We start from the raw sequence: 19,787 nt of genomic DNA on the forward strand, positions 1-19,787 counted from the left end.
GTAGCCGCTGCCTTGGCAGGAACTAATGGGGATCCATAAGAAAACCCCAGGAAGAGTAGCTGCTGCCCTGGCAGGAACCAATGGGGATCCATAATAAACCCCAGGAAGAGTAGCTGCTGCCCTGGCAGGAACTAATGGGGATCCATAACAAACCCCAGGAAGAGTAGCTGCTGCCTGGCAGGAACTAATGGGGATCCATAATAAACCCCAGGAAGAGTAGCTGCTGCCTTGGCAGGAAGTAATGGGGATCCATAATAAACCCCAGGAAGAGTAGCTGCTGCCTTGGCTGGAACTAATGGAGATCCATAATAAACCCCAGGAAGAGTAGCTGCTTCTCTTGGCTGTAGCTAATGGGGATCCATAATAAACCCCAGGAAGAGTAGCTGCTGCCTTGGCTGTAACTAATGGGGATCCATAATAAACCCCAGGAAGAGTAGCTGCTTCTCTTGGCTGTAACTAATGGGGATCCATAATAAACCCCAGGAAGAGTAGCTGCTGCCTTGGCAGGAACTAATGGGGATCTATAATAAACCCCAGGAAGAGTAGCTGCTGCCTTGGCTGTAACTAATGGGGATCCATAATAAACCCCAGGAAGAGTAGCTGCTTCTTTTGGCTGTAACTAATGGGGATCTATAATAAACCTCAGGAAGAGTAGCTGCTGCCTTGGCAGGAACTAATGGGGATCCATAATAAACCCCAGGAAGAGTAGCTGCTGCCTTGGCAGGAACTAATGGGGATCCATAATAAACCCCAGGAAGAGTAGCTGCTTCTCTTGGCTGTAACTAATGGGGATCCATAATAAACCCCAGGAAGAGTAGCTGCTTCTCTTGGCAGGAACTAATGGGGATCCATAATAAACCCCAGGAAGAGTAGCTGCTGCCCTGGCAGGAACTAATGGGGATCCATAATAAACCCCAGGAAGAGTAGCTGCTTCTCTTGGCTGTAACTAATGGGGATCCATAATAAACCCCAGGAAGAGTAGCTGCTTCTCTTGGCAGGAACTAATGGGGATCCATAATAAACCCCAGGAAGAGTAGCTGCTTCTCTTGGCTGTAACTAATTGGGATCCATAATAAACCCCAGGAAGAGTAGCTGCTTCTCTTGGCTGTAACTAATGGGGATCCATAATAAACCCCAGGAAGAGTAGCTGCTTCTCTTGGCAGGAACTAATGGGGATCCATAATAAACCCCAGGAAGAGTAGCTGCTTCTCTTGGCTGTAACTAATTGGGATCCATAATAAACCCCAGGAAGAGTAGCTGCTGCCTTGGCTGTAACTGATGGGGATCCATAATAAACCCCAGGAAGAGTAGCTGCTTCTCTTGGCTGTAACTAATGGGGATCCATAATAAACCCCAGGAAGAGTAGCTGCTGCCTTGGCAGGAACTAATGGGGATCCATAATAAACCCCAGGAAGAGTAGCTGCTTCTCTTGGCTGTAACTAATGGGGATCCATAAAAAACCCCAGGAAGAGTAGCTGCTGCCTTGGCAGGAACTAATGGGGATCCATAATAAACCCCAGGAAGAGTAGCTGCTGCCTTGGCAGGAACTAATGGGGATCAATAATAAACCCCAGGAAGAGTAGCTGCTTCTCTTGGCTGTAACTAATGGGGATCCATAATAAACCTCAGGAAGAGTAGCTGCTTCTCTTGGCAGGAACTAATGGGGATCCATAATAAACCCCAGGAAGAGTAGCTGCTGCCTTGGCAGGAACTAATGGAGATCCATAATAAACCCCAGGAAGAGTAGCTGCTTCTCTTGGCTGTAACTAATGGGGATCCATAATAAACCCCAGGAAGAGTAGCTGCTTCTCTTGGCAACTAATGGGGATCCATAATAAACCCCAGGAAGAGTAGCTGCTTCTCTTGGCTGTAACTAATGGGGATCCATAATAAACCCCAGGAAGAGTAGCTGCTGCCTTGGCAGGAACTAATGGGGATCCATAATAAACCCCAGGAAGAGTAGCTGCTTCTCTTGGCAGGAACTAATGGGGATCTATAATAAACCCCAGGAAGAGTAGCTGCTGCCTTGGCTGTAACTAATGGGGATCCATAATAAACCCCAGGAAGAGTAGCTGCTGCCTTGGCTGTAACTAATGGGGATCCATAATAAACCCCAGGAAGAGTAGCTGCTGCCTTGGCAGGAACTAATGGGGATCCATAATAAACCCCAGGAAGAGTAGCTGCTTCTCTTGGATGTAACTAATGGGGATCCATAATAAACCCCAGGAAGAGTAGCTGCTTCTCTTGGCAGGAACTAATGGGGATCCATAATAAACCCCGGGAAGAGTAGCTGCTGCCTTGGCAGGAACTAATGGGGATCCATAATAAACCCCAGGAAGAGTAGCTGCTGCCTTGGCTGTAACTAATGGGGATCCATAATAAACCCCAGGAAGAGTAGCTGCTTCTCTTGGCTGTAACTAATGGGGATCCATAATAAACCCCAGGAAGAGTAGCTGCTGCCTTGGCAGGAACTAATGGGGATCCATAATAAACCCCAGGAAGAGTAGCTGCTGCCTTGGCTGTAACTAATGGGGATCCATAATAAACTCCAGGAAGAGTAGCTGCTGCCTTGGCTGTAACTAATGGGGATCCATAATAAACCCCAGGAAGAGTAGCTGCTTCTCTTGGCAGGAACTAATGGGGATCTATAATAAACCCCAGGAAGAGTAGCTGCTACCTTGGCAGGAACTAATGGGGATCCTTAATAAACCCCAGGAAGAGTAGCTGCTGCCTTGGCTGTAACTAATGGGGATCCATAATAAACCCCAGGAAGAGTAGCTGCTTCTCTTGGCTGTAACTAATGGGGATCCATAATAAACCCCAGGAAGAGTAGCCGCTGCCTTGGCAGGAACTAATGGGGATCCATAATAAACCCCAGGAAGAGTAGCTGCTGCCCTGGCAGGAACTAATGGGGATCCATAATAAACCCCAGGAAGAGTAGCTGCTGCCCTGGCAGGAACTAATGGGGATCCATAATAAACCCCAGGAAGAGTAGCTGCTGCCCTGGCAGGAACTAATGGGGATCCATAATAAACCCCAGGAAGAGTAGCTGCTGCCTTGGCAGGAAGTAATGGGGATCCATAATAAACCCCAGGAAGAGTAGCTGCTGCCTTGGCTGGAACTAATGGGGATCTATAATAAACCCCAGGAAGAGTAGCTGCTTCTCTTGGCTGTAGCTAATGGGGATCCATAATAAACCCCAGGAAGAGTAGCTGCTGCCTTGGCTGTAACTAATGGGGATCCATAATAAACCCAAATACAAATACAGCATCTATGCACCTACTGTATGTGTGTGCACAATGGCTAGTACTGTACTAGACAGAAAAGTCCTAGGTACTGGAAAGAAGAATAGAACCACAGAGATTCTTTTAAATGACTACTAATTTCAAAATCAATGATTTGGACAACACAACTATATTCAACTAATAGGCATAAGCACTGTTGGGAGCGTATACCACTATGCAATGTGATTTATTTTGCTCTCCCATGTGTCCAGTTGCACAGTCTCTGGAGCTGAATGCTGTTGTCAGAGTCAGTCAGAGTTGTCACAGGCCCCACTAGGTGTCGCTCCACACTGTTTACAAACTAAGCTTCTGGACATTTTACATTTCCCTTTCTCTGATTGGTCTAACACAAGCTTGTCTCCAGAAATCACCATAATCCTCTCTGATACAACAACCTCTCCGCCCCCACCCTCGGCCGTCTCCGTCTCCGCCCCCACCCACGGCCCTCTCCGCCCCCACCCACAGCCCCTGTTCCCCACGCCTACCCACTATCTCTCTCGCTCCTTCTCCCGTGCTTCCTCTCTCTCTCCCCTCTCTCTCTCATCCCCCCTCTCTCTCGCCCCCTCTCTCTCTAGCTCTCTCGCCCCCCCTCTCGTTGTCTCTCTCTCACGCCCCCCTCTCTCTCTCTCCCTCTCTCGCTCCCTCTCTCCACTACCACAACCTCTGTAAACCCGTAGAGGAAGGGAGGGGAGGAGGAGAGTTTAATCCAAGCAGATTATGCTATAAACTGTCCGAGGGGAAGGAGCCGAGTGGCTAAGAGATATGCTGGCTGGCTGCTACAGTAACTTCCAGTGGCAGGGCAGGCTGCAGCATCCGGCTGTGTACTGTCTCCTACTAACCTCTCTCTCCCTGAGCCTTGAGCCACGGCCCTAAACCTACGCCCCTCAGACACTTGGCACGGACTAACCAGGGGCCTTTTTTCTAACACCACATTTAGAGCCTGCTGAGAAGGATTACAAAGTTAGGCTGTTAGGGACAAAGTTTCTGCTAGTTACAGCTGAGTCATTTGGGAGTTTCTTCTTTGGAGGAGGAAGTATGGTCTCTTGTTTGGTTGAGTAGGATCTTTGGTGGCAGAACCTTTCTTGGATTTGACTTTTGGTTTTTCTTTTATTTGAAGAAAGAAGTTGAACACCTCTGGTTTCTCTTTTCTTTCCGTGTGGACGTGTTTATTGGAGAGGTAGAGAAGCGAGGGAGGGAGCAGCATGGAGGAGGGAAGCAGACGGAGGCTTGGATTGATGAACGGATGAATAGAAGGTGGAGAGAAAGAGCCTGGTCTAGTGATGTGGTCTACAATGTTGATTTTGGGGCAGTAACTCGCAGCACCACAAACGAGATAAACTTGGTAGTGGTGCATGTTAACACTAGTGTACACTTGGTAGTGTTCATGTTAACCCTCTTCTAAAGAGGCAGTCATGTTGCTTGTACAGGCTGGTGTATGTCTTCGTCAGAACCTTCCTGAGCCCTGGATCACTGGGGCAGTACGGAGCTGCTGAATCTAACACGATCAAACTCCTGCTCCAACTGGGATCCTCCTCTGTCTCCCTGAGTTCCTGAGTCCCTAGGGAATATACAGACTTCTGCTGGGTTTTTGTTGTTTAACTACATTATATCTGATAAGACCCAGTGGGTCGACCCCTACAGATGCTGTCAGAGAGGTCCTCGGCAACCGTTGGGATGCGTTGTTGGAACGCCGGTGGTTGGAACGTTGGTGTTGGTGCCGGGATGCGGGGGCGGGAGAGGGGTACCGGGACGACACGGATCATCACCCTGTGGATTATCTGGTCCAGCTGGCTCTGCTGGACGGCCAACGCACAGATGAAGATACCGCCCGAAACGTGAGTACCTTAACCATGACCTCACCTAAAACATGTGGACCTTGCACCCCTCGCCCCTCATCCCTCCCCCTAGCACTTGACCCGTTACCCCTGGCCCCTCTCTTCGCCCATTGCCCCTTACCCTGACCCTAGCTCAAAACACCCCTCACCCCTCAAACCTCGCCCCTTACCCTGACCCTAGCTCAAAACACCCCTCGCCCCTTAAACCTCGCCCCTAGCCCCTTACCCTGACCCTAGCTCAAAACACCCCTCGCCCTTAAACCTCGCCCCTAGCCCTTACCCTGACCCTAGCTCAAAACACCCCTCGCCCTTAAACCTCGCCCCTAGCCCCTTACCCTGACCCTAGCTCAAAACACCCTCGCCCCTCAAACCCCCCCCTTACCCCTCCTGCACTGTCAGTAGAATAGTACTGTATCCCTATAGCTCAAAACACCCTACACTGTCTCCTATGCACTGTCAGTGTGTCTGTGTTATAGCCCCAGTTAAACCGCATCCCAAAGGTTACTGGGTTCAACATACAGTAGGTTTCTCCTGGAGCTGAGAAGTAGGACTGAGGAGGAGTGATGTTGCTAGGTCTGTGCTTGTAACACTGTTACACAGGTGGGGGGGTGGGGTGTCCTGATGCTGAGGTAAAGGCTCTACTCACCATTCAACTGGATACCTGCAACACAGACACAGAGACGTAACTAAGACTAGTCTCTTCGAGAGAGAGAGAGAGAGAGAGAGAGAGAGAGAGAGAGAGAGAGAGAGAGAGAGAGAGAGAGGGGGAGAGAGAGGAAAAGAGAGAGAGAGAGAGAGAGAGAGAGAGAGAGAGAGAGAGAGAGAGAGAGAGAGAGAGAGACAACTGTCTGTAACTGGACCTACAAAGTCACCATAAATTCATCTGGAAATATAGACTGAAGTGTTTCCTTATACACTATCAGTAATATGAATCTGGGTTATGATCTCCCCTCCCCTAGTCACTACTCTCCGTTGCCAGTATTGTAATTGAGCTATTTCCCTGCCTCTGCTACCAGTGGGACTTAACAGATTTATCACAGTATTATTGCTGTGTCCCAAATGACACCCTATTCCCAATTTAGTGCACTACTTTTGACCGGAGCCACAGTATTAGTGTCATTGGGCTAAGATCCTGTCTCCTATTATCTCCTCTGTTGAACTGGAACCTCTCATCATAGTCTAAGGAACGTCACCCAAAACACACTGCTGCCAACATCTCTGACCGCTGCTCAAGAGCTAGGATTACCCGGTCATCAGGACTGGCTCCCAAATGGCATCCTATTCAGTGCACCACTTTTAACCAGAGCTCTGTGGGCTCTTGGTTGAAAGTAGTGCACTATAAAGGAGATGGGGTGCCGTTTGGGACGCGGACCAGGAAGTCTGTTAACAGCACATTGAGCCGGTTCCACATGGTCAGCCCTGACACCAGGAGTAGAGGAAACATGGTGCCCTAACACCCTGACTCCTGGGGTGGATCTAACAGAACCGTTAAAGCTATACTATCCCATAAAGCCTCTAACCTGGTTTAACCTGGCCTGGCCCTTCCCTCTTAACCTTACAGAGGACATGTCACAGTAATGTAGTTAGGCACAGCAGTCACAGCGAGACATAGACAGAGCAACGGTGCCTTTTCCGTTACATCACCCTTTACGTGAAGAGAACGACAGCTGGCAGTAGTTTGCTCACTAAATCTCAATGTAATGACTTTTGACCTTTACCATCAAGATTGTAAAAAGGCTGTCTCACTTATTAGGGAGGATAGGTCACAGCACCATAGTTAGAACGGCAAACGCGTCACACAGGCCGAACAGCAGTGCACCTTAACCTTATCATAAGAGATGTCCAGAGAATGAGTGGGGGTTGTAGCACACTGAATCACCATAACAACAATACAACATGCACCCTAACCCTATCATCAACATTTTGTAAAAAGACTCTCTTTGGCAGGTCAAAGGTCGCTTCAACCTGTCATAATTATCATCATCCCTAAAATACCAGTAGGGTTACATACTGACTCATTTTACTCACCATTCACTCATTTCATTTACAATGTGTAGCTACTAGCTAAGCTAACTGTTTGTCCAGGACTTTGAAACAAGGCTCAGTGTCTGCACTAAGTGCTTGAGCGGCGGAACACACAGCAGCTGTGAATGTCCTTTCATCTGTCCTCCACTCTCCATGGGGTCAGGAAGGATTGGGTTCTCGGCGGCCTGGCCTGTATGGGTTTAAAGTAGGGTCTGAATGACGGTGCATATTAGCTTAGCTTCCCAGTGTAAGCATTTAGCATATTAGCTCTATAGCGTTAGTGTTAGCATCATAGACTTTTAGCATGTAGCATATTCGCTTTTCATTGTTAGCATGTTGCATATTAACTCTCCAGCATTAGCATAGCATATTAGCTCTGTAGCATGCAGCATAGTAGCGCTCCGGTGTTAGCATGTAACTCCAGCCACCCTAGTCATAGACTGTTCTCTCTGCTACCGCACAGCAAACGGTACCGGAGCACCAAGTCTAGGTCCAAAAGGCTCCTTAACAGCTTCTACCCCAAAGCCATAAGACTCCCGAACAGCTAATCATTGCCACCCTGGACTATTTGCATTGTCCCCCCCACCACACCCCCACCCCCTCTTTTACGCTGCTGCTACTCTGTTTATTATCTATGCATAGTCACTTTAACTCTACCCACATATTACCTCAATTACCTCGACTAACCTGTGCCCCCGCACATTGACTCTGTACCGGTACCCCCTGTATATAGCCTCTCTACTGTTATTTTACTGCTGCTCTTTAATTATTAGTTATTTTTGATTTTTTACTGATCTATTTTTTACTTAACACTTAAATTCTTAAAACTGCATTTTTGGTTAAGGGCTTGTAAGTAAGCATACACCTGTTGTATTCGGCACATGTGGCAAATAAAATGTGATTTGATAGTGACACTGTAGCCCACTGTATTGTAGGTTATTATAATATCCTCTTGCGTGCTAGCGGCTTCCTCTGCTCCTCTGGCTGTGTTGAGCCATCTGTTCCCTCCCCCAGCTCACCTCTCTAACCACAGACCTCGCTGCTGCTTTAGTAACACACTCACACAGATTTCTCCCTGAGAATCTGCAACACACACACACACACACACACACACACACACATACACACACACACACACACACATACACACACACACACACACACACACACACACACACACACACACACACACACACACACACACACACACACACACACACACACACACACACACACACACACACACACACACACACACACACACACACACACACACACACACACACACACACATATACACACACACACACACACACACACACACACATAAAACACACACACACACACACACACACACACATACACACACACACACACACACACACACACACACACACACACACATACACACACACACACACACACACACACACACACACACACACACATACATACACACACACACACACACATACACACACACACACACACACACACACACACACACACACACACACACACACTCACACAGATTTCTCCCTGAGAATCTGCCACACACACACACACACACACATATACACACACACACACACACACACACACACACACACACACACACACACACACACACAACACACACACACACACACACACACACACACACACACACACACACACACACACACATACACACACACACACACACACATAACACACACACACACACACACACACACACACACACATACACACACACACACACACACACACACAAATAAAGTACCGTATGACTCCACAACTCTAATGAAAATTAATTAATTTTCAAGAACCATCTGTTCTAGGTATACCTGAACAAATCAATTGTAACATACTTTGACCTCTGAAAAAAGGCTACAATACAGTTAAGTAGCTAATATAACAAATGTGGTATTGGAACCTCATTAGGAAATGTCTATGACCCATGCCATGAATCAGAGAAAAGCTCAATTAATCAATCAAATGTATTTTGTTAAGCCCTTTTTTTTTCATCAGCAGTTGTCACAAAGTGCTTTACAGAAACGCAGCCTAAAACCCCAAAGAGCAAGCGATGCAGAGGCAGAAGCACAGTGGCTAGGAAAAACTCCCTTAAATGCGGGAACCTAGGAAGAACCCTAGAGAGGAGACGGGCTGTGTTTTGAATAAAGGAATTCTGAAGAACCAGGCAGGTGCTGTAGACATGAACTACGAGAATAAGAAGACAGTAAACTGAGCTCTCGTATTGGGGCCAATGTACTTCAGTTGTATTTGGGTTTTTACAACGCTTACAGTCATTTCCTGTATTTCCTTTCTGTTTTTCAGGGTTCAACAATGGGCCGTCTCCTATGGAAAACAAATCATTGCTCTTTCAACAAAATACTCTGGTGCTCTTCTACTCCAAAAGGTAACCCACAGAAAACACCTCTGATTTAGAGATGGACGAGTGAGGGGAAACAGTGAGGGTTTTCCCTGGGGTGGGTGGGTGGGTGTGTTTGTGTGTGTGTGTGTGTGTGTGTGTGTGTGTGTGTGTGTGTGTGTGTGTGTGTGTGTGTGTGTGTGTGCGGCAATATAACGCTTTGTATGATCACTGCTGTTTATTAGTGTGTTTGTGTGTGGAGGAAATACTCCAGGGGGTTGGGAGGTCACGTTGATGAGATTATCAACGCAGAAGATATTCATTTGTATGGTTGTGTGAAATGGAGAGAATAGAGTCCTGTGCTTTCATGATGTTGGATAAGGAGAAAGAGAGAAATGAGGAAAGAGAGGAAGAAAGAGAGAGGAAGAGATCGATGGAGAGATGATTCCGGAATGTGGATTTTACTGGGTTTATCTGGATCATATGACATCACCGTGGTCTTAGGCAGTGAGTGTGAAGGGAGGGGTTAGGGAACCCTGGCTCCTTCTACCAATCAGAAACAGACTTACTGTACAGTGTAGGCTACACAACTGAAATGCCGGCCACTGGAATGACACACGACTGTAAAACGACCCACAGGCTATTTAATAGTACCAGAAGCAGAAAATGGAACCATTGTATGGTGTACCTTTTAGGAAACCCTCACCCTCGGAGGTGTGGCTTGAGGCTGAAGGTGTCCTAAAAGGTAGATCGGACCACATTACTTCCTAATCAGTTGATAAAACATATAGGGTGGATTGGATCAGCCTCATTGTCATATGAGTGTGATTCTGGTCTGTATTTCTGTTTAGATCTCTTATGTTAATATCAGCTATTTAGCCCCATTAGTGCAGTGATATTGGTTTGGAGTTGGCGACTGTCTTATCTGTGTCAGATTTCCTTGACCTAAGTTCCCTTCCGCTACATCTCGTGTTCACGATGTGAGTCGTGAGGAGAGGGCAGCCCTTGTAGGTGCTGATGATGTACGACAGTGGGTGCAGTGTGTGTGTGTGTGTGTGTGTGTGTGTGTGTGTGTGTGTGTGTGTGTGTGTGTGTGTGTGTGTGTGTGTGTGTGTGTGTGTGTGTGTGTGTGTGTGTGTGTGTGTGTGTGTGTGTGTATGTGTGTTGGCCTAATTACCACCCAAGGTGTGAGTCCCAGCTCTTCTCAGTAATTAGCACATGCTCTCTGTTCCCTAGCGACCCTGAGACTACCCAGCAGGACCTAACAACATCTGTCTGGCCTAACACACACACACACACACACAAACACACACACAAGCACACACGCAAACTTATCACACACTCCTATCTGTCCAGTCCCCGTCCAATGATTTGACTGGATGGAATAAAATAACATGTATAAAGTGGGGGAAAAAGTATTTAGTCAGCCACCAATTGTGCAAGTTCTCCCACTTAAAAAGATGAGAGAGGCCTGTAATTGTCATCATAGGTACACGTCAACTATGACAGACAAATTGAGAAAAAATAATCCAGAAAATCACATTGTAGGATTTTTAATGAATTTATTTGCAAATGATGGTGGAAAATAAATATTTGGTCACCTACAAACAAGCAAGATTTCTGGCTCTCACAGACCTGTAACTTCTTCTTTAAGAGGCTCCTCTGTCCTCCACTCGTTACCTGTATTAATGGCACCTGTTTGAACTTGTTATCAGTATAAAAGACACCTGTCCACAACCTCAAACAGTCACACTCCAAACTCCACTATGGACAAGACCAAAGAGCTGTCAAAGGACACCAGAAACAAAATTGTAGACCTGCACCAGGCTGGGGGAAGACTGAATCTGCAATAGGTAAGCAGCTTGGTTTGAAGAAATCAACTGTGGGAGCAATTATTAGAAAATGGAAGACATACAAGACCACTGATAATCTCCCTCGATCTGGGGCTCCACGCAAGATCTCACCCCGTGGGGTCAAAATGATCACAAGAACGGTGAGCAAAAATCCCAGAACCACACGGGGGGACCTAGTGAATGACCTGCAGAGAGCTGGGACCAAAGTAACAAAGCCTACCATCAGTAACACACTACGCCGCCAGGGAATCAAATCCTGCAGTGCCAGACGTGTCCCCCTGCTTAAGCCAGTATATGTCCAGGCCCGTCTGAAGTTTGCTAGAGTGCATTTGGATGATCCAGAAGAGGATTGGGAGAATGTCATATGGTCAGATGAAACCAAAGTAGAACTTTTTGGTAAAAACTAAACTCGTCGTGTTTGGAGGACAAAGAATGCTGAGTTGCATCCAAAGAACACCATACCTACTGTGAAGCATGGGGGTGGAAACATAATGCTTTGGGGCCATTTTTCTGCAAAGGGACCAGGACGACTGATCCGTGTAAAGGAAAGAATGAATGGGGCCATGTATCGTGAGATTTTGAGTGAAAACCTCCTTCCATCAGCAAGGGCATTGAAGATGAAACGTGGCTGGGTCTTTCAGCATGACAATGATCCCAAACACACCGCCCGGGCAACGAAGGAGTGGCTTAAGAAGCATTTCAAGGTCCTGGAGTGGCCTAGCCAGTCTCTAGATCCCAACCCCATAGAAAATCTTTGGAGGAAGTTGAAAGTCCGTGTTGCCCAGCGACAGCCCCAAAACATCACTGCTCTAGAGGAGATCTGCATGGAGGAATGGGCCAAAATACCAGCAACAGTGTGTGAAAACCTTGTGAAGACTTACAGAAAAAGTTTGACCTGTGTCATTGCCAACAAAGGGTATATAACAAAGTATTGAGAAACTTTTGTTATTGACCAAATACTTATTTTCCACCATAATTTGCAAATAAATTCATTAAAAATCCTACAATGTGATTTTCTGGATTTATTTTTCTCATTTTGTCTGTCATAGTTGGCATGTACCTATGATGAAAATTACAGGCCTCTCTCATCTTTTTAATTGGGAGAACTTGCACAATTGGTGGCTGACTAAATACTTTTTTTCCCCACTATATAAGCTTTTCAGATATTACATTATGGTGGGGAATATAATGAACATCATCTAAACATTATGGTGGGGAATATAGTGAACATCTTCTAAACATTATGGTGGGGAATATAATGAACATCATCTAAACATTATGGTGGGGAATATAATGAACATCTTCTAAACATTATGGTGGGGAATATAATGAACATCTTCTAAACATTATGGTGGGGAATATAATGAACATCTTCTAAACATTATGGTGGGGAATACAATGAACATCATCTAAACATTATGGTGGGGAATATAATGAACATCATCTAAACATTATGGTGGGGAATACAATGAACATAATCTAAACATTATGGTGGGGAATATAATGAACATATTCTAAACATTATGGTGGGGAATATAATGAACATCTTCTAAACATTATGGTGGGGAATATAATGAACATCTTCTAAACATTATGGTGGGGAATACAATGAACATCATCTAAACATTATGGTGGGGAATATAATGAACATAATCTAAACATTATGGTGGGGAATATAATGAACATCTTCTAAACATTATGGTGGGGAATATAATGAACATCTTCTAAACATTATGGTGGGGAATATAATGAACATCATCTAAACATTATGGTGGGGAATATAATGAACATCTTCTAAACATTATGGTGGGGAATATAATGAACATCTAAACATTATGGTGGGGAATATAATGAACATCTTCTAAACATTATGGTGGGGAATATAATGAACATCTTCTAAACATTATGGTGGGGGAATATAATGAACATCTCAAACATTATGGTGGGGAATATAATGAACATCATCTAAACATTATGGTGGGGAATATAATGAACATCATCTAAACATTATGGTGGGGAATATAACGAACATCATCTAAACATTATGGTGGGGGAATATAATGAACATCATCTAAACATTATGGTGGGGAATATAATGAACATCATCTAAACATTATGGTGGGGAATATAATGAACATCATCTAAACATTATGGTGGGGAATATAATGAACATCATCTAAACATTATGGTGGGGAATATAATGAACACATCTAAACATTATGGTGGGGAATATAATGAACATCATCTAAACATTATGGTGGGGAATATAATGAACATCATCTAAACATTATGGTGGGGAATATAATGAACATCTTCTAAACATTATGGTGGGGAATATAAGGAACATCATCTAAACATTATGGTGGGGAATATAATGAACATCATCTAAACATTATGGTGGGAGAATATAATGAACATCATCTAAACATTATGGTGGGGAATATAATGAACATTTCTAAACATTATGGTGGGGAATATAATGAACATCTTCTAAACATTATGGTGGGGAATATAATGAACATCTCTAAACATTATGGTGGGGAATATAATGAATATCTTCTAAACATTATGGTGGGGAATATAATGAACATCTAAACATTATGGTGGGTGAATATAATGAACATCTAAACATTATGGTGGGGAATATAATGAACATCTAAACATTATGGTGGGGAATATAATGAACATCTAAACATTATGGTGGGGAATATAATGAACATCTAAACATTATGGTGGGGAATATAATGAACATCTTCTAAACATTATGGTGGGGAATACAATGAACATCTAAACATTATGGTGGGGAATATAATGAACATCTAAACATTATGGTGGGGAATATAATGAATATCTAAACATTATGGTGGGGAATATAATGTGCATCTTATAAAGCCACTGTGGTTGTGTTGGCAGTAGGCTTCTCTGTCAGCATCTTCTAAAGCCACTGTGGTTGGGAGTATACTGTAGCATCTTCTAAAGCCACTGTGGTTGTGCTGGCAGTAGGCTTCTCTGTCAGCATCTTCTAAAGCCACTGTGGTTGTGCTGGCAGTAGGCTTCTCTGTCAGCATCTTCTAAAGCCAATGTGTTTGTGCATGCCTTTGTCTGTATCTATCTGCAGTTTCTATGTCTATATCTCTCATCTGGGGACAGAATAAAGTCAGATCTTTGTCCCAATGGTACCTATTCCTATGTAGTGCACTAATTTTGACTGGGGCCCATAGGGTTCAGGTCAAAAGTAGTGCACTGCATAGGGAATAGGGTGCCATTTGGGACGAAACTATGTGTACTACTGGATTAACCCTGGACGACCTGGGTGACAGCTTAGTTTGATAGGAACACAATTTCCATCCAGAGAGCGAGAACAGTCCATACAATGATAACAATATTTTAGTGACAGACGGAAAGGTTTTAATGCTTGAATAGATTTAAGCCTCCCCTTTTCTGGCCCCTCCACCCCATTCTACCTTTCCTGCCACAGTCTATTTATTTGTATTAGTTTATTTGACAGGGTCCATGTAAAAAAAATATATATTACACCAGATTTTAACTGTATAGCAAATTTTCTAGAACCCACAAGAGCGCAACACCATAATATGCAGAATAATCATATTTGTTTGAGCTTCGTAATGAGTAGATTTCTCATGCACCACATCATACATACAGTATATGTTATTCTCATTAGCTTTGGAAAAGATGACTGTCAAAAGCACAAGAGTTAAAACATACACAGGGTATTTGTCTGAGCTTCTTAATGAGCTTTATGCTACATCTTCATCATCATAAACATCGTAATCTACATCATAAACATCATCTTCATAATCTTTTTCATCAAAAACATCATTATAAACATAATCTTCATCATAAACATCATCTTCATTATAAACATCATCTTCATCATAAACATCACAATCTTCATCATCATCATAAACATCATTATAAACATACTCTTCATCATAAACATCTTCATCATCATAAACATCATTATAAACATAATCTTCATCATACACATCTTCATCTTCATCATAAACATCATCTTCATCATCTTTATCAAAAACAGGTCGATGCTAAACTGATTGTTCATGGAAAAGACGGCTGTATCTTTACACATGACTTCACATGACTTCAACCAGTTAGCTGGTTGATTATTGATTGGGATTGTGTTTATTGATTGGTTGGGTGGTTGTTTGCATGGGAAGAACCATTTGCTTTTCATTTCTGTTGCCAGTGGTGATCTGTGCTGTTCACTCAGCCACTGCTTCTATGATGCCCTATTTTGACCATGAAGAGGTTCCATTTATGTTTATGGTGTTTGTACAAGACAGGTTCAGATAGCGAGGGACACACTGGGACGTTTTATCATTGTCCGGAAGGTTTCTATGTGTTTTTCCTTCCTGGTTACATTGGAATGTAACTCTTCTACAAGCAATATATGGTACAATTTCCGCTACTTCCTCACGCACGCACTTAAGCCTTAAGCCCTGCCTTAGTTTTATACTAAAGGCTGGAGGCCTGAAGATTTCTAGGAGTGCCCCCTTGTCATCCCCCTCCTGTCCTCTGATCCAGTGATCCACCCTAGGGTATTATCCCCTCCTGTCCTCTGATCCAGTGATCCACCCTGGGGTACTATCCCCTCCTGTCCTCTGATCCAGTGATCCACCCTGGGGTACTATTCCCTCCTGTCCTCTGATCCAGTGATCCACCCCTGGGGTACTATCCCCTCCTGTCCTCTGATCCAGTGATCCACCCTGGGGTACTGTTCCCTCTGTCCTCTGATCCAGTGATCCACCCTGGGGTATTATCCCCTCCTGTCCTCTGATCCAGTGATCCACCCTGGGGTACTATCCCCTCCTGTCCTCTGATCCAGTGATCCACCCTGGGGTACTATTCCCTCCTGTCCTGTGATCCAGTGATCCACCCTGGGGTATTATCCCCTCCTGTCCTCTGATCCAGTGATCCACCCTGGGGTACTGTCCCCTCCTGTCCTCTGATCCAGTGATCCACCCTGGGGTACTATCCCCTCCTGTCCTCTGATCCAGTGATCCACCCTGGGGTACTATTCCCTCCTGTCCTCTGATCCAGTGATCCACCCTGGGGTACTATTCCCTCCTGTCCTCTGATCCAGTGATCCACCCTGGGGTATTATCCCCTCCTGTCCTCTGATCCAGTGATCCACCCTGGGGTACTGTCCCCTCCTGTCCTCTGATCCAGTGATCCACCCTGGGGTACTATTCCCTCCTGTCCTCTGATCCAGTGATCCAACCTGGGGTACTATCCCTCTGTCCTCTGATCCAGTGATCCACCCTGGGGTACTATTCCCTCCTGTCCTCTGATCCAGTGATCCACCCTGGGGTATTATCCCTCTGTCCTCTGATCCAGTGATCCACCCTGGGGTACTATTCCCTCCTGTCCTCTGATCCAGTGATCCACCCTGGGGTATTATCACCTCCTGTCCTCTGGTCCGGTGATCCACCCTGGGGTACTATTCCCTCCTGTCCTCTGATCCAGTGATCCACCCTGGGGTACTGTTCCCTCTGTCCTCTGATCCAGTGATCCACCCTGGGGTACTATTCCCTCCGGTCCTCTGATCCAGTGATCCACCCTGGGGTACTATCCCCTCCTGTCCTCTGATCCAGTGATCCACCCTGGGGTACTATTCCCTCCTGTCCTCTGATCCAGTGATCCACCCTGGGGTATTATCCCCTCCTGTCCTCTGATCCAGTGATCCACCCTGGGGTACTATCCCCTCCTGTCCTCTGATCCAGTGATCCACCCTGGGGTACTATTCCCTCCTGTCCTCTGATCCGGTGATTTACATTTACATTTACATCATTTAGTGATCCAGCCTTCAGCATGATGCAACAGGAACTGGGATTCATCGGACCAGGAGATGTTTTTCCACTCCTCAATTGTCCAGTGTTGGTGATGGCGTGCCCACTGGAGCCGCTTCTTCTTGTTTTTAGCTGACAGGAGTGGAACCCGGTGTGGTCGTCTGCTGCAACCGACGAGGTGTGCGTTCCCGAGATGCCTTTCTACACGCCACTGTTGTACTGCGCTGTTATTTGCCTGTTTGTGGCCCACCTGTTAACTTGCATGACTCTTGCCATTCTCCTTTGACCTCTCATCAATGAGATGTTTTCGCCCACAGGACTGCCGCTGATGGATGTTTTTTTGTTTGTCGCACCATTCTTGATAAACCCTAGACACTGTCGTGTGTGAAAAGCCCAGGAGGGCGGACGTTTCTGAGATACTGGAACCGGCACGCCTGGCACCGACGATCATACCACGCTCAAAGTCGCTCAGGTCACTCGTTTTTCCCATTCTAAGGTTCAATCGAACAGTAACTGAATGCCTCGATGCCTGTCTGCCTGCTTTATATAGCAAGCCACGGCCACGTGACTCACTGTCTGTTAGGAGCGATCCATTTTCATGAACGGGGTTGTGTACCTAATAAACTGGCCACTGAGTGTATGTGTGTGTAAGTTAATGTGTTGGTATATGAGGGGTGGTAAGGTCGTGAGGGCAGAGCATTAACACCGTTGTCCAGACTGACTGTGGTGAAAACAACAGGAGCTGATCAACAGGCTACTTTAATCCACCAACAGCTGTTTAATAGTCACCAGTCAATAGCCAAGACAACTGAGTCCGACAGCTGTTTGTCAAGGTTCTATTTAGAGTGAATCGCTGTCTACACTGAGTAGAAACATTAGGAACACTTTCCTAATATTGAGTTGCACCCCCTTTTGCCCTCAGAACAATTAATCGAGGCAAGGACTCTGCAAGGTGTTGAAAGCATTCCACAGGGATGCTGGGCCCATGTTGACTCCAGTGCTTCCCACAGTTGTGTCAAGTTGGCTGGATGTCCTTTGGGTGGTGGACCATTATTGATACGCACGGGAAACTGTTGAGCGTGAAATTTAACAGGTGACATCAATAAGGGATCGTTCACCTGGATTCACCTGGTCAGTCTATGTCATGGAAAGAGCAGTTGTTCTTAATGTTTTGTCCACTCAGTGCATGTTCTCTAGCCAATCCAATCCAATACCATCGTCTAACTCTTCTCTGACTGTTGTCATACAATATGTTACATGTGTCACTTATATGGCAGCTCCCTTGTGGAAATGGATTCAATTACAGACTTGAAAACAACTGAATCCTGAAAGATAATCACATTTGACACTTCACCTGTGCAGCTAACAGGACATGATATCAGGGACCGTTGGTTACTTAAACATGTTTATTAATAGTATTTAACCCTTTCCTCCCCAGAAATACAAAGACATTGAGCCCACGGTGAAGATGGAGGAGGTGGACGGGGAGGAACTGGTGAAGAAGTTTGCTGAGGAGATGGAGGGCATGCTGGGTAGGAAGATGAAGTCCGTGAAGAGACTGGCGGAGGCGGCGGAGGACGCTGATTTATACCATGAGTTCAACGCTACCTTAGAGGTCAGTCACAGTGGAGTCACACCGCCGCGTTCCGTCCTTACAAATACACATTTTAAATGGGTTTATCTTTGCTGTTGTTCAGAGGTAGCCGATAGTCACAGACCGAGTATAGGTGTGCATGTAACAAATATGACAACTTTTATTCATTATACATTATGATACACACAACCAAGATCATTACAGCTGTACAAAATATGCAAGGTTGGACATGTACAGCAGTTACTGACCTTTTGTGATGTGCACTTTCCTCTGTTGTAGTTTGACCTTATTTTTTCCTCTGTGATTTCTCTCTCCTCTTCAGTTTGACTACTGTAACTCTGTCATTTCTCTCTCCTCTTCAGTTTGACTACTATAACTCTATGCTGATCAACTCAGTGGATAATGATGGGAACGCCATAGAGCTGGGAGGAGAGTTTCCTCTGGAAGAGAATGAACACTTCAACAAGCTCCAGGTCAACACTCTGCAGAGCGACATACAGGTCCCCCACCAACGTGTACAACAAAGGTCAGCTAGCGGTGGTTCATTTAGCTGCTTTAGGACAATGCCGTTGTTAGTCAAAATTATCCAGACAGGGTTGGGTTAGCTCCCTTGTCCAGACAGGGTTGGGTTAGCTCCCTTGTCCAGACAGGGTTGGGTTAGCTCCCTTGTCCAGACAGGGTTGGGTTAGCTCCCTTGTCCAGACAGGGTTGGGTTAGCTCCCTTGTCCAGACAGGGTTGGGTTAGCTCCCTTGTCCAGACAGGGTTGGGTTAGCTCCCTTGTCCAGACAGGGTTGGGTTAGCTCCCTTGTCCAGACAGGGTTGGGTTAGCTCCCTTGTCCAGACAGGGTTGGGTTAGCTCCCTTGTCCAGACAGGGTTGGGTTAGCTCCCTTGTCCAGACAGGGTTGGGTTAGCTCCCCTTGTCCAGACGGGGGTTGGGTTAGCTCCCTTGTCCAGACAGGGGTTGGGTTAGCTCCCTTGTCCAGACAGGGTTGGGT

At 45.6% G+C, this 19,787-nt stretch overlaps 1 protein-coding gene across 1 annotated transcript in view; it reads left to right on the forward strand.

Annotated features, from left to right (window-relative positions):
• Window positions 1-4,090: 4,090 nt before the first annotated feature.
• Window positions 4,091-19,787, forward strand: part of LOC121560280 (voltage-dependent calcium channel subunit alpha-2/delta-4-like) — a gene marked incomplete at its 3' end in the record, with an annotated part of 195,648 nt that continues 179,951 nt past the window's right edge. The window contains 5 exon segments of the mRNA XM_045216930.1: window positions 4,091-5,119; window positions 9,482-9,563; window positions 18,635-18,811; window positions 19,153-19,293; window positions 19,295-19,316. Coding sequence (XP_045072865.1) covers window positions 4,926-5,119; window positions 9,482-9,563; window positions 18,635-18,811; window positions 19,153-19,293; window positions 19,295-19,316 — 616 coding nt within the window.

This window comes from Coregonus clupeaformis, unplaced genomic scaffold (assembly GCF_020615455.1).
Source record: "Coregonus clupeaformis isolate EN_2021a unplaced genomic scaffold, ASM2061545v1 scaf0857, whole genome shotgun sequence".
Classification (NCBI taxonomy): Eukaryota; Metazoa; Chordata; class Actinopteri; order Salmoniformes; family Salmonidae; genus Coregonus; species Coregonus clupeaformis.